At 37.0% G+C, this 13,620-nt stretch overlaps 2 protein-coding genes across 2 annotated transcripts; one reads left to right on the plus strand and one right to left on the minus strand.

Annotated features, from left to right (window-relative positions):
- Nucleotides 1-3,198: 3,198 nt before the first annotated feature.
- hmgb1b (high mobility group box 1b) lies at nucleotides 3,199-6,323 on the minus strand. The gene is made up of 5 exons (XM_084419402.1): nucleotides 6,199-6,323; nucleotides 4,450-4,603; nucleotides 4,148-4,293; nucleotides 3,888-4,062; nucleotides 3,199-3,784 (listed from the first exon to the last, which is right to left on the minus strand). The coding sequence occupies exons 2-5, from the start codon at nucleotides 4,594-4,596 to the stop codon at nucleotides 3,659-3,661; spliced, it is 594 nt and encodes a 197-aa protein (XP_084275528.1). The 5' UTR covers nucleotides 4,597-4,603; nucleotides 6,199-6,323; the 3' UTR covers nucleotides 3,199-3,658.
- On the plus strand, nucleotides 4,908-13,511 carry tex26 (testis expressed 26; the record flags this gene model as incomplete). The annotated part of the gene is given in 7 exon segments (XM_084419609.1): nucleotides 4,908-4,973; nucleotides 8,465-8,561; nucleotides 8,564-8,625; nucleotides 10,199-10,233; nucleotides 10,823-10,956; nucleotides 12,084-12,244; nucleotides 13,395-13,511. Coding segments are annotated over 7 exon segments (672 nt in total).
- Between the last annotated feature and the right edge of the window lie 109 nt (nucleotides 13,512-13,620).

Here is a 13,620-nt window from a genome sequence, read left to right on the forward strand (position 1 = left end):
AAGCAGTGCATGCCGGTTAGAAATTGTGTCCAACTTGAGACAGTGCCAAAGCCACGTGATTGTGACGTATGCCATCAAAGTACCGCGAGAGCGATAAGACTCTAGTAGTAGCAGCTAAGCTAGTCATGAGATGTCAACATGGTGGAGCCCATAAAAAATGAGCATGTGCAGTTGCTGCTTTAGGAAGGTATTTCTACCTATTAATTCTAATTTTGTTGTTGTAACCTAATTCAATCAGGCGTATGTAACATAAAACAAGGGAATGCTGTTTTAACTTAATTGAGTTACATTGACCCAATATACAATTTCCAATAAACCTCAACACATTAGACACATGCGTATAGGGCAGTATAGTCGTGACTCGTGTCAGCTACTGTATACGGGACATCTGCTCTGAAGCACAAAGAAGAAAATGGGTTTGTGTTTGGCAGCTTAATTCTTGCTGATCGGCGAATTTTGCTTCAATGAGAAATTGTGATTTGAGGTTATTATACACATTATGTTGCACCAAAGTGAAAATCACAATTGTAAAATAAATATACACTCAATTTTGGTTTTTTTTTTTTTTTGCCTCTTGTTCAGTTTAATTCATTAAAATGAGCTTAAGTAACAAAATTTAACATTTTGTCCCAACTTAATTTAATTGTGTTCAATCAACCTAATATTTAAAAGTGAAGTTTACTTAATTAATTTGTGTTAAAACTACATTCATAATTTGTATTGACATTAAATGGGCAGTAGATCTGTAATTCCCAGCATGCTTTGCAAGGGATTAAAGGGTTAGTTCACCCAAAAATTTAAATTCTGTCAGTAATTACTCACCCTCATGTTGTTCCAACCGCGTAAGACCTTCGTTCATCTTCGGAACACAAATTAAGATATTTTTGATGAAATCTGAGCCATGTTTCCCACTCCTCCATAGGCTTCCAGTGTGACCGAAACTTGCTGGCCCAGAAAAGTTATTAAAGAGATCGTTAATATAGTCCAAGTGACTCCAGTGGCTCAATCTTAAGTATATCAAGCGACGAGAATACTTTTTGTGCGCAAAAACAAACAAAAATAACGACTTTATTCCACTATTCATTTCCTTCTCTCTGGATGTCTAGTTGGTTTGCGTAGTGTTTTTGCGCAGCGCGTCTGTGTTACACGTCACCACGTAGGCTCACTATTGGCCGAGGCCGGTCATGTGTGTTTTGCGTGATGACGTGCAACACAGACGCGCAGCGCAAACACACTACGAGGCCCAGAGAGAAGGAAATGAAAAGTGGAATAAAGTCGTTATTTTTGTTTGTTTTTGCGCACAAAAAGTATTCTCGTCGCATGATAAACTTAATGTAGTGCCACTGTAGTTACTTGGACTATTTTAACGATGTTTTAATAACTATTCTGGGCCGGTGAGTTTCGGTCACACTGGAAGCCTATGGAGGAGTCAAAATTCTGTCAGATTTCATCAAAAATATCTTAATTTGTGTTCCGAAGATGAACGAAAGACTTACATGGTTGGAACAACATGAGGGTGAGTAATTACTGACAGAATTTTCATTTTTGGGTGAACTAACCCTTTAAGTGTTATGTGCTTTTCAGTAAAGGGAAAGATGTTGTAGTTTATGTTAATGTTTAATATTCAGTTATGTTGGACATTTAGAGTTGTTTCTGTTATTTAATTTTGTGGTTACCATTGTGCTGAAGAGTAGCGCTTGACTGTGCTTACGCTGTGGGCACTCAAAGTTTTATGCTCAGCTTAGTGGTTCATTATATACATTGTGAATATTGATGCATGACATTTCATGATTGATAAGTAAACCCTAGTAAATAAATGTAAAAAATAGATTGGACCAACGTAAATGTAAAAAAGTTAAGTAAAACATACTAGAGTGAATAAAGTTGACATAAACCAACTAATTTGTGTTGACCCAACTAAACTGATTTATTTTGAATTAACTAAATTAAATTGTGTGTAAAACATTTCTTTAATTAAATTAAGTAAGGGTAATGGATTCATTTTTTGAGTGTATTTACATCAAGGTGGAAAAGGACTTTCATCATTATAAAGTATTTTTACCTTGCTGGTGAAATCAGGTTATATCTACTGAGAGTTATGTTTCAGTAAAACCTTGTTTTTTCAGGTTGGTTGAAATTCAGTTATAATAAGTAATCTTAAATTATTTATTTAATTTCAGCAAAACCACTTTTTGCTTCACAGCTTTGTCAACTACAATCAAAATGCTCCATTAGCCACATTATTTAAACTGATTGGGGTTGCAATTAACTGTCTGGCACCCCTAAAGCGCCCTCTGGCGGAACTAAATAGAGTCTGCGTTATTTTTTATGGCCTTGCGTTGTTTGTTATTGTCTTTTTCCATCTTCCAGATATTTGTCTTCAGGTCAAGTAATTAATAGTCAATTATGTCAACAAGTACTGTTTGATTTACAAATGCGTTGTGACAAATATGAAAGAGTTAAGTGCTTGTCTCTTATGGACTTGTGATCTTCCCTTTATCTTGAGTAGGCCTAATCATTATCGCAACAGATTAAAAAAAAACAGAAATATCAGACGTCATTTAACCCCCCAAAAATGTAGATACAATGCTTTAAATAGGTGCTTTAGCATACTGTTATTTTGTCCTTCCTTGCAGAAGTAAAAGACGTCAAGGTGAAACCTGAATAAGATGACATCATCTGTAGTGTGACAGTAAACAAAGCAGTTACACATCACGGCCACAGGGTGTCGCTGTGTTTGCGTATTCCTTAACATAGTCAATGCTCTTGTTCAGTCACATAGCTTATTTCAAGTCATTACCCAAAACATTTCGATTTTTAGGTTATGCTGTCTGATAAGAGTGAGTGTCTAAATTTCCATTACCAAGTAGGCTACAGTCTTCTCTTCATTTTTGATGGCACACTCCAATACACTGCATTAATTCATGCCAGAGCATGACTTCATGCAACACTGGGTAAGGCTTTGTGTGAAGCAACATTCTGAAATTCATTTATATTGTACATAACTGGAAAATTCAAAAACGTTTAGAGTCTTAAATGTGCTGCAATGTTTAATTGGCTGATGCAGATCATTTCTTTGTTGATTTTGCAATATTAATGAACCAGTTTATAATACAATGCACCGATAACTTCAGATATTAAGTATAATATCCAAGAAATCTGTCACTACAGTAGCTACGGAAGAAAAAAACAGGACAGTTTTCTAAAAAAAGAAATGTTTACTTCAGACACATTCTTAAATGTCAAACAAAGCTGTATTCTTGTAATTAGAGTGGTATTCAAAGTACAGTTAAAGGACCTTATGACGGCAAATACGAAAAATATTTGTAAAAACTAATATGATAGTGCACTACAGATCTACATGAACCAGATACTTGTGCTATGCACCTTCAGAGAAACAGTTCAAATCATATTCAACCTTACGCTGTTCCTGGCAAGAACTACCACTAACGAAAAACAAAGATAAAAAAGAAAAATGTAAAGACTGAAGACACATAGTGTTAACTTTACAAAAGGAGAATAACACTGTACATCTTAAAAACGTCGCATATACACAGCCTAACAATTCTTGTTTCTGCTGTATTACGTTTGAAGATGTGAATCGTGTACAATTGGGTTTATGGCATGAACAAGAACTTAGGCTATATCAGGAGCTAATCTACTCATCATCATCCTCATCTTCCTCCTCCTCCTCCTCCTCTTCGTCTTCGTTCTCATCATCATCCTCCCCACCATCTTTTTTGGACAAGCCTGCAATTCCCTTTGTGCGGTATAGGGCAATATCCTACAGAAGATTCAAAAAGTTAACAAATAGGGCAGGTGCATTTTCAAGTTTGAGAATATTAAAGAGTACTCAGGGAGGAAAGAAAAAAGAAACTATACACTACCTTGTCGTACTTCTCCTTAAGCTTTGCAGCTTTCTTCTCATAGGGCTGCTTCACCTCAGCCGCTGAGCCGTTCCACATTTCTCCAAGCTTCTTGGCAATGTCTCCGATGGAAAGACCTGGGTTCTCACCTTTAATCTTAGGGCGGTAGTCACCACAGAAAATAAAGAACGCCGACCTTGGGGAGAGGGGGAACATGCATTCAAACCAAACCGTCTTGAAAAATGCTTTATTTTCAAAAGCAGTGCAAAGCTTGAACATACGGTGGTCTCTTGGGCGCGTTGGGATCCTTAAATCGCCTCTTCTTCTCTCCCTTCGGTGGGATGTAGTTCTTCATTTCTCTCTCATAGCGAACCTTATCTTGCTTGGCCATATCCTCAAACTTACCCTTCTCTTTGGCAGACATTGTCTGTTCAGAACGAGAAAAGGCTGTATCAAAACGTGCAAGTTACATTACAAAACAGATTTTTACAAAGATTTTTCTAAGTAAGCCTGAAAGCACAACAAATATAATATTTATGCAATATAACAGCATAATTTGCATCCATGTTTTTCAGAACAGTACCTTCCATCGTTCTGAACACTTCTTGGAGAATTCAGAAAAGTTAACGCTGGCTTCAGGGTGCTTCTTTTTGTGTTCTTCACGACAGGTTTGCACAAAGTAGGCATAAGAGGACATCTTTCCCCTGGGCTTCCTTGGATCTTTACCCATCTTTACTCTGTGAAAAAAGATATTCTTAACTAAATGAAGATGACACAAGCTATACTCATTTTATAACTTGTAATCTTGTATAATTATATATTATATCATTATTTTTATATATTCAATTATATTATTATCTAGTGCAATTACATATATATATATATATATATATATATATATATATGTTCACTACAATTTAAAATGAATTTATATATATATATACTGTATATATAGTTATTATTATGTACTGTGAGGAACATATTTGCACTAACTAAAAAAATGATTAATGATGAAATGTGCAGTGAAATCATATTATTGAGATGGCCGGTGAGATGCACAAAGACCCCCTCAGGTTCAGGGTGAAAGACAAGGACATCCTCCATTTCGTGAATAAAATAACAGATTTAATATTCATTCCCACTATTTTATTTTCCATTATGTGTATTTCTCATTAACGGAACATTGATAGCAGCATCGATCATGTGCGGGCAGATAGATTACACAGGGCCCGCCTTAAAATGCCTAAATGCTGCAATAATAATATTTCTTCTTCCATTTTGAAAAAGCCGTCTTCATGAGAGAAAGTCCCCCTCAATTGTCTCCTCCCACATTCCTGGGTAATTTCTAGGACCTAAAATCACCGCACTTTGTCCGTTTTTCGCCCCTGTCCCGCCGCCTTCCGATATTTCGCCTCCCCTATGGAAGAAGTCGGTCGGTCTGGACACAGTGTCTGCAACTATAAGCGCAATGCAATGGGAGTTTAGCTCTCGTAGGGCCGCCGTTCAACTGGAGCCACATGAGCACAGCTAGCAGAGCCAACATGGCTTCCTCTCGCTCTCTCCCTTTATGTCTGCTAGCCTGAGCCGCATACACACACACACACACATACACACGACACTGGCGGTGGGAAACAGTATAAATATAATTGTATCCCCTTTTTCTCGCTCGAGTTCTCTTTGAAAACACCGGCGTCCCCTGAAATAGATCCTCGGGCTTTTGTGCGAGTTGAAAAAGCAATGCAAACGAGCTTGGATGAATTTCATTTTATTAGTTAAGTTGAATGTCGCTTACACCCCGTCCGTCTCCATCCCCCGCCACTCACAGGCAAAACGCAGAGTATATCCTCCGCAAGCCAACCATATTATATTACAGAACACGGCCGCACACGTCCCGTTCAGAGAGAAAAATGCACAAAATTACGAGTACATTCCCTCGGGACTGGTAAATCTATCCGAGGTGTTATTTTAGTATTTTTGTGTCAATGCCAAGCACGTCACTGACTGACACAATAACACCCCAAAAAGACCTCAAAAAGCTAACTGCTTTAGCTGGGATGGCTACCTGACAAATATTACATCCCACCCTAATAAAGGCTATTCTAATACTGTCATTTCACATCAAAAATGCAATAATTTTTAATCTTAAAACGATTTTTCCATTCAGGACATTTCACTATGACTGAATGACTGGCGAATAGATTCTGACAAAGATTGCTCGCCCTGCGTTCACGAAATTACCACGCAACTACCAAGGTAAATGTGTTGTAATATACGACGCAATTTAAAAAATAGTTTATAAAGGCCTTGACAAGCATATTTTGACAAAACTCACCAGTCTTCTCTATTTGCAGCTTCTGTGGATGCCTAGATAATGGGGCTTTGAAGTACAATAACACCGATGCGCGCTCTTCCAAGTGCTTGCAGAACCCTCCGCTCACGAGAGACACAGTATACAGTCACGAATCCTATTGGCTACCACCAAGTCCTGAGCGCCCGTGATTGGCTGTCGGCGCACTATAGTCCCTACGAGAGCTGAAGTGTGGTTGGCTGTTCATCGGCGAAACGTCACATTTTTTCAACGGCGCCTGAATATGAAAAACCATACATTGGTGCAAGTGCAATAGTTTCAGACACCGTTTTGTACTGCTGTGAACATACTGTAGTGTATGTAAGCACACCTTTGTCGTTGAAGTAAAGGTTTCAAATTGTATTATGAATATTTGCTTTAAAAGCATAGTATTTCAAAGATTTCACAGCACAACTGCATGCTGATAACTGTCGGAAGAGAAAAAGAAGAAGAGTAGCCTATAGGCTATACTTTCTACCAGGGTGCAAATTACGGGAAGTTTGGAGGGGTCTGGACTATGACTGTTTAAATCCCCCTAGATAATTAACACAAATTGTTGTGAGTTTTACAAAGCATTAAACACATTTAATTCTGTATATTTGGTAAGGAACGCTTCAATAGCATTTCAAATTATTTTTGCCGCAAACAAAATGTATTGCCTACGCAACCATACAGCAACAGTTTTCTGATGAGAACGCAAAGCATATATTACTGTCAATATTTATCACTCAATTGCATATTCACATATGTATTTATTGGCGTGCCTGTTTTGAAATCGTGCAAATGCAAAAGCTGATTTAGATCCCTAGCTGCACGAATTTTACATTCAACAAACTAAGAATGTTATTACAATAATTGATCATGTATTAATTCATTGTTCATTTTTTTCTTTTAGAAAATTGTTATATAACACGCGAATTAAACGTGACATAGATGAATCACAGGCAATGTTTTAGGACTTTATATTTTAATGTAATCGTTGTTGGTTCTGAGTTTGTAATGGTAATCTTTAAAGTTTCTGTGACATAAATAAAACAACAAAAAAAAACTGAGTAGGCCTACTTTATTATCAGTCTTTCATTGCTCCTTGACAAATCTCACAAACATCGTTGTAAATTCTCCAAGACCCCAAGACGGAAAACCTGTGCTACCTTTTTAATTTATTTTGATAAAGGATGCAATATATTTTGTCGAGATTTTATATTTTATTATTGTTGCTGTTATTATTATTATTACTATTGTTATTATTTATAATTGGTGCTTTTTATTCCTCACATGTAGCCTACTATATTATTATTACATTTCCATTCCTTATTCGTGTATGTTTTTGTGATCCCTGGCAATAATAATAGGCTAATAAAAAAATACAAAAATAAAATTCTTGAATTGCATTATATCATGCTTTCCACTGAGCGGCGCTATATACATCCAAATAAAATCGAACTGGCTCGATTCTGAAGGAATTTAATGATTCTGTTTCTTTAACGGTTACGATTTTTTAGTATTAATTAAGAAACGTGATAAAATAAATAGCCCACAGTTTATAATCCTAATGCATGTAGCCTACATCCTTTGCATGTTTTAATATTTTGTTTTGCATAGCTATAGGGCAATTATTTCAGTCAAAATGTAATCATATTCCTGAAATATAGATTTCAGTGTGCTGTCTCCAACCTCTTTGGACGCTTGACACTGGTTTGTGGGTTTTCTCGTACGTGGAGAAGGACCCCTGCGGAGCGTCAGTTTGCTCTCGCGCACCCGTTGTTGTGCGTTTCCTATAACAACGCCATCTTACAGATAACATCCGATTAGATGGGCATGCATGCACATTAACATAATAAAAAGTTTATCTTCTTGATTCTCACTGTAAAACGACGGAGATACTGGTGAACAGCACATAAACCTCAGATACTGGAACTGGACACATGAATGTCGTTTGGACAACAGTCAGACATTTCACATCTGTCAAGACAACCATTGCAAATTATGGTTAGACACGTTTATTGTACTGTTGCCTTTTTTTTTAATGTTTTTTTTAGGTCATTTTCAGTGTTACTGTTTTCACTGTGCATTGTAATCTAGATATTAACAAAAAAATGGGATGTGTATGAAACTTCTCATAAAAGATATTTCATCAATAGACTTATCTCATCTATTCCAAATCTAATATGGTGAGTTTTCTATGAACAGAAGTGATGCAAAATGTCTGAGTTGAGAATCATCTCTTTTTGTTATCTGTTTCAAACACAAGGCCGAAACCATCTGGCAAAATAGAAATTCATATGCATTGGATGATCCAATGGGAGCAACTGCATACAGTGAAGACTTCTGCTGGAAGCCTGTGTCAAAGACTGTATAAGGTCTGCCACAGCATCAGGAAACCGAAGGAACAACAACCCACACCCAAGCCAGGTAAATGCCACATTTTGTAATTTGCTGTGTTTGTAGCATATAATTTGAAAGCGTCTGCTTGTAGGCTTTGCTATGAATGTGCGTAGGCCTACTGTTAAACTTAAAAAAGCACAGCAGCACTATATCTGTGTTCTATGTCATACATGTTTGGAAAAACATTAGAATGTACAATCTTAAAAATAAAGGTTCCAAATGTTTTTTTTGTTTTTTTTCAAAGATTTCATAAGAACCATCTTTGGTTCCACAAAGAAGCTTTCAGTGAATATTTCTCAAAATAACCAAGAAAGAACGATAACTAAGATAACGATAAAGATATCTAAAAATCTAAATTAAAGCAGAGTTCACACCACAACTGTAACGATAAAGATACGAGGAACGATATCGTTGGGATCACTTTTCGAACGATTATTTTTCCAGTTGTCGAAAGATAAAACACTGACAGCCAATCAGAATCCACTCGAATTTAAAGGGCTCGTGCATTTAAAATGCAGGCCTACAGAAAAATCCAAGTCAAAACCCCTTTTCAAGTTAAAAAAAAAAAGATATATGAGCAATACCCTTGTAGCCTACCCTTGGAATAAACGGTGGGCTCATAATGCAGGCTAGCAAATCCTAGTAACAAAATTACCTCAGGTATGCAGCGCTAGTTTCGACAACATTGTATTGTTTCCTTTGAAGTTGCATTGAAAAGGGTGTGGTAAACACACACACACACAAAAAAAATATATATATAGGCCTATATATATTGATTAGATCGATTACACTAGCTAGCTAGATTCACTGTTTAGATGCGCTCAAAACGTAGCATGCTGAGGACATCTGCTGCCTGGTAAAAGACGTGTAAACAAACTGATATTGATTCATTCGAAAGTATGAAAAAAAAATGACGTCTTAAAAAGACGACATCTCTCTAATCAGAGTGACGTGTTGTGCCGAATTTTATCACAAAGGCATTCATGGTGTGGAGACATAGGCCTAATGCCAATCAAATTAAACACTTTGATGGTAATTCCTCTCTTCAGCTTTCTTTGACAAATCCAAAAGGCTCTGAGTGCCCAGTAGAGGTCAACCTACCAGACTGACTTTATTGGATTACCTCAAGGTGAGTTCTAAGAATTACATTATACTGTAGGTGTATACACTGAATCTTATTTAATTTCAAGGTCTTGTGGTTCCAAAGATATCTTTTTTATGACTGAAGCATCTCAATGTCTTTGTTATATTCAGTCCAAATTCGTTCACAGGGGTTATGAAGAATCATGCAATCTTTGCTCCATTTAACCACAGTCTGTCACAGTTCTGCAAGAGATAGGACCCAAACACAAATGAGCAGACAAGGTTTTTTTATTTACAAGACAGAAGACTAGAGACAGCAGGGAGAGTGAAGCATGAACCACAGCTCAAACAGTCGGGCAGGGCAGACAACGATAGGCAGGATGGGTGACCACTGAGACCGTCAGTAAGATGGCGATGCCGATGACGTGAGTGAAATAGAGGCAGTTCCAAAGGAAAGACCAGGCAGGAACTCGCAGCTTGATGTAGATCTCAGATGTAGCACCAGTCTTGCCACCAGGTAGAGGCCCACAGAACCAGAGGCTTGACACAGGGGTTAGATAGGTGCACCAGTCAGGCTGCCAGGCAGTTAAGAGTCAGTGGCCAGGGAACTCGGAATACAGGGCAGGAGCACACAGAAAAACATACAAGACAAGACAGACATGATATAACAATTAAGAGAGCCAAAATTGAACTGATAAGATCAATGACTAGAGGAGCAAAAAGTTGAGAAATAGATATAACAAAAGCAAACTAACAAAAAAAGTAGCAAAAAAAGAAACATAGCTACAAGGATAGTCTGATACTGGGAATAAGATAGAAAACTAGAGTAAGCGCTAAAATAATTAAGCGCACAAACCAGAGAACACCATCAAGTAGCCTACATACACAACACAAACCAGCAAAGACATGAGGGAAAGAGGCACAATATAAAGGGACCAGAGCAAATGAGGATCAGGTGAGCACAATTAGTGAAATGAGGGCAAGACATGGACTAAAAAAGGGGGCGTGGTAACAGGAAACAAGGAGCACATGGCAAACACAGACCAAGACAGAGCCATGTGCTCCTCAAACACAAGACAAACATAGAAACATGAAACAAAGACAACACAGACAAGGCTGCCAGGGCAGAACCCTGACACAGTCATGCTGTCCACTACTATACCCAGACTGAAATGAGACATAACTACCGCCCACCTCAATCAAAACTTGAGCTTCTGGGGAACAACTCTCGCTATGGGTGCAATATGCTGCATGGTATAGCAGCAAGGGGTATTGGTAAGCTTTGGCAAACCTGCAGCACCTCTGTTTCAACTAGGCCAGTGGTTCTCAATCCTGGTCTTGGGGACCCACAGCTCTGCACATTTTATATGTCTCCTTTATCTGACACACCCAGTTCAGTTCATAGAGCTCTTTCCTAACGAGCTGATGATCTGATTCAGGTGTGTTAAATGAGGGAGACATACAAACTGTGCAGAGCTGTGGGTCCCCAGGACCAGGATTGAGAACCACTGAACTTGGCTAAAATACCAAACTACATTGTTTGAAATTTAAGACAACAAACCCTGTTGGTAGCCAAGACATAATGCAAACACAAAAAAGTAGACTAGACATGCAATGAATTACAAGTTGAATTGCAAGTTAATTGACTTAATCCATCAGTTAGTTGACAATTACAAAGTACACTATATAATCATTAAATTATTGTTAAATAAAATTGCCTTATTATGCCCTTTTACATAGTCTTGAGGGTCTTAGAAGGGTCCACTAGAGTAGGTTTTCATGGTAAAAAAAATATATTTTTCACATATTTTACATTGTTGTAGCACATCTCTTCCCAGTCTGTCAGTAACGCACTATTTACTTCCTGTCTCTATGAAACCCCTCCTTCCGAAAAGTGCAATGTGCTCTGATTGGTTGGCTGGACCATTGTGTTGTGATTGGTCAACCAATTTAACCAGGCTCTTATACTTACAAGGCGGCATGTATTCCGCCATATTGTGCATTGCAGTTTCTCCCATAAGTAATAGGAGTGAACTGTCTTTCTATATCTATAGTCTTTGATTAGGACTCATCCCTTTATTTTTATGTATGCCTTGGGCAGGAACTATTTAAATGAGGAACATTGTGACGTGGACGATCCTGGAAGAAAACTCAACAGTATAATCGAGGCGTTTCAGGAGGGAGTTCAGAAATGGTCCTTACTGATATAGAGAATAATTCCCTTGTGTAATTTGTGCTTTGTATCTTTTCAGACCTTTTTCATTCTCAAACAGCAACGTTTACACACTAAAGAAAGCATAATAAAGCAAATAAAAAAAATAAAAAGCATAATAGGTCATCTTATGGCACCAGTATGGCACACAAATTAGAGAAGAATGACACATTTTTCTTTTACATTTTAGTCCCAACAGTGATTCACAGCCACATCAATCATCAGGAAAACAGCAAACTGCAGACCACCTACAATAAGCATTTTGGAAGCGGACATACAGATGTCTCCTCAGTGCTCAAATCAATCCCACCTCAGATGTTTCTACAGATTGTAAAAAATTATCTGATAAAGGTGAGAAAGAGTGATCCTGTATGTTCTTACTGAATCTTTAGAATACTAGTTCAAATTATTAAATTACATTTTTACTATTATATATATATATATATATATATATATATATATATATATATATAATACATTTATACTTTTATATTATAATATTGTAATTATAATATCCTTCTAGAAATCCTACCGATCTTGCTTGAAAAGCAGAAATAAATAGCCTATAATTCGTAGTGTAGCCTGTTACTGTGGTAAGTGTTGTATATATTTTTTTATTTTTTTTTATTTAATCCTTTACCAGAAAAGAAGGATGTGAAGACATTGCACATAAGCAGCTCCTCTAGATGTAAGGTGAAGAATATTGGTGTATTCATGCAAACCCCTTCCACACTGGAGAGGATGTCTGCCTGGCTTGGGCCTTTATAAACATGGCATTTTGAGTCATGAAAAGCTATATGAATATTTGTGCAGTATTTTTTTAGGGTTCTGATTTTCTTCCAGGAGTCAGAACACTCTTAATATAATGATATGCCTTAATGCATCTTTGATGATGTGCTTAATAAAATACTCAAAATAAACTGAAAACAGATATAAATATTTTTTTACTGTACACAGTTCTTTTTCTTGTTGAGATTTTTTACTACGATGAATATACATGGAAAAAAATATCATTAATCATTTGTCTCTTGAGAATAATAAATCTCTTTACAATTTTGTACTGGAGAATAAGGCCCTATAGTCCTCCTGAGATAGTTATGTATTTTGACTTTATAAAATAATAGTAAAGGTATAAATCAATAACATCAGGTGAACTGATTTATTATGCAGAGCACAATAAAGAGATAGGGATATGCACAGCAAGCTGTAGAAAAGACACACAAAAAAAAAACATTTAATTTCACTTTAATCTTAATACCACGGGTATCTTTCTCAAAATTGAAAACCGAAAAGTGAAAAGTTTTCTTCCCCTGAAAATTAAGAAAATTAGTTTGCTGAACAGACGTTCAGCTTAAAAGGTATTTTTAACATTATGAAATTTAAAAGTGGTTTTAAATGTGTCTCTCATCACAATGCATGCGTAGCCACTCCACTCGGATTTGTGTATCAGGTAACCTGAGACTCAGGTGTGCTGTGTCTCTAAGCTCCTTTGCAAAACAAGCAAGCAGTCTCTAAAGAGAACGGAAGCCAAGCCGAAAAAGACGAGATACTCTCAGATCACTTCAGTTATGCTGCTAGGCAAGAAAATTCGGGCCTCATCTGCTGGAGCCCAACTTGAGACCCATAACAAACCCAGGTAATCTGCTTTTTGTTTTTCATTTATCTATATCTCGACATGGCTTCCAGTTCCCATATTTAAGCATTTAATTTGCTCAGCACCACTTTGA

This window comes from Rutilus rutilus (assembly GCF_951802725.1).
Source record: "Rutilus rutilus genome assembly, chromosome: 9".
NCBI classification, from domain to species: domain Eukaryota; kingdom Metazoa; phylum Chordata; class Actinopteri; order Cypriniformes; family Leuciscidae; genus Rutilus; species Rutilus rutilus.

Excerpts from the sequence above, each read along its gene's own strand:
- hmgb1b (XM_084419402.1), bottom strand. The coding sequence starts at position 4,596 with ATGGGTAAAGATCCAAGGAAGCCCAGGGGAAAGATGTCCTCTTATGCC. Across the intron at positions 4,294-4,449 it reads AGTGTTCAGAACGATGGAAG|ACAATGTCTGCCAAAGAGAA; the intron begins GTACTGTTCTGA and ends CGTTCTGAACAG. Across the intron at positions 4,063-4,147 it reads AACGCGCCCAAGAGACCACC|GTCGGCGTTCTTTATTTTCT; the intron begins GTATGTTCAAGC and ends CCTCTCCCCAAG.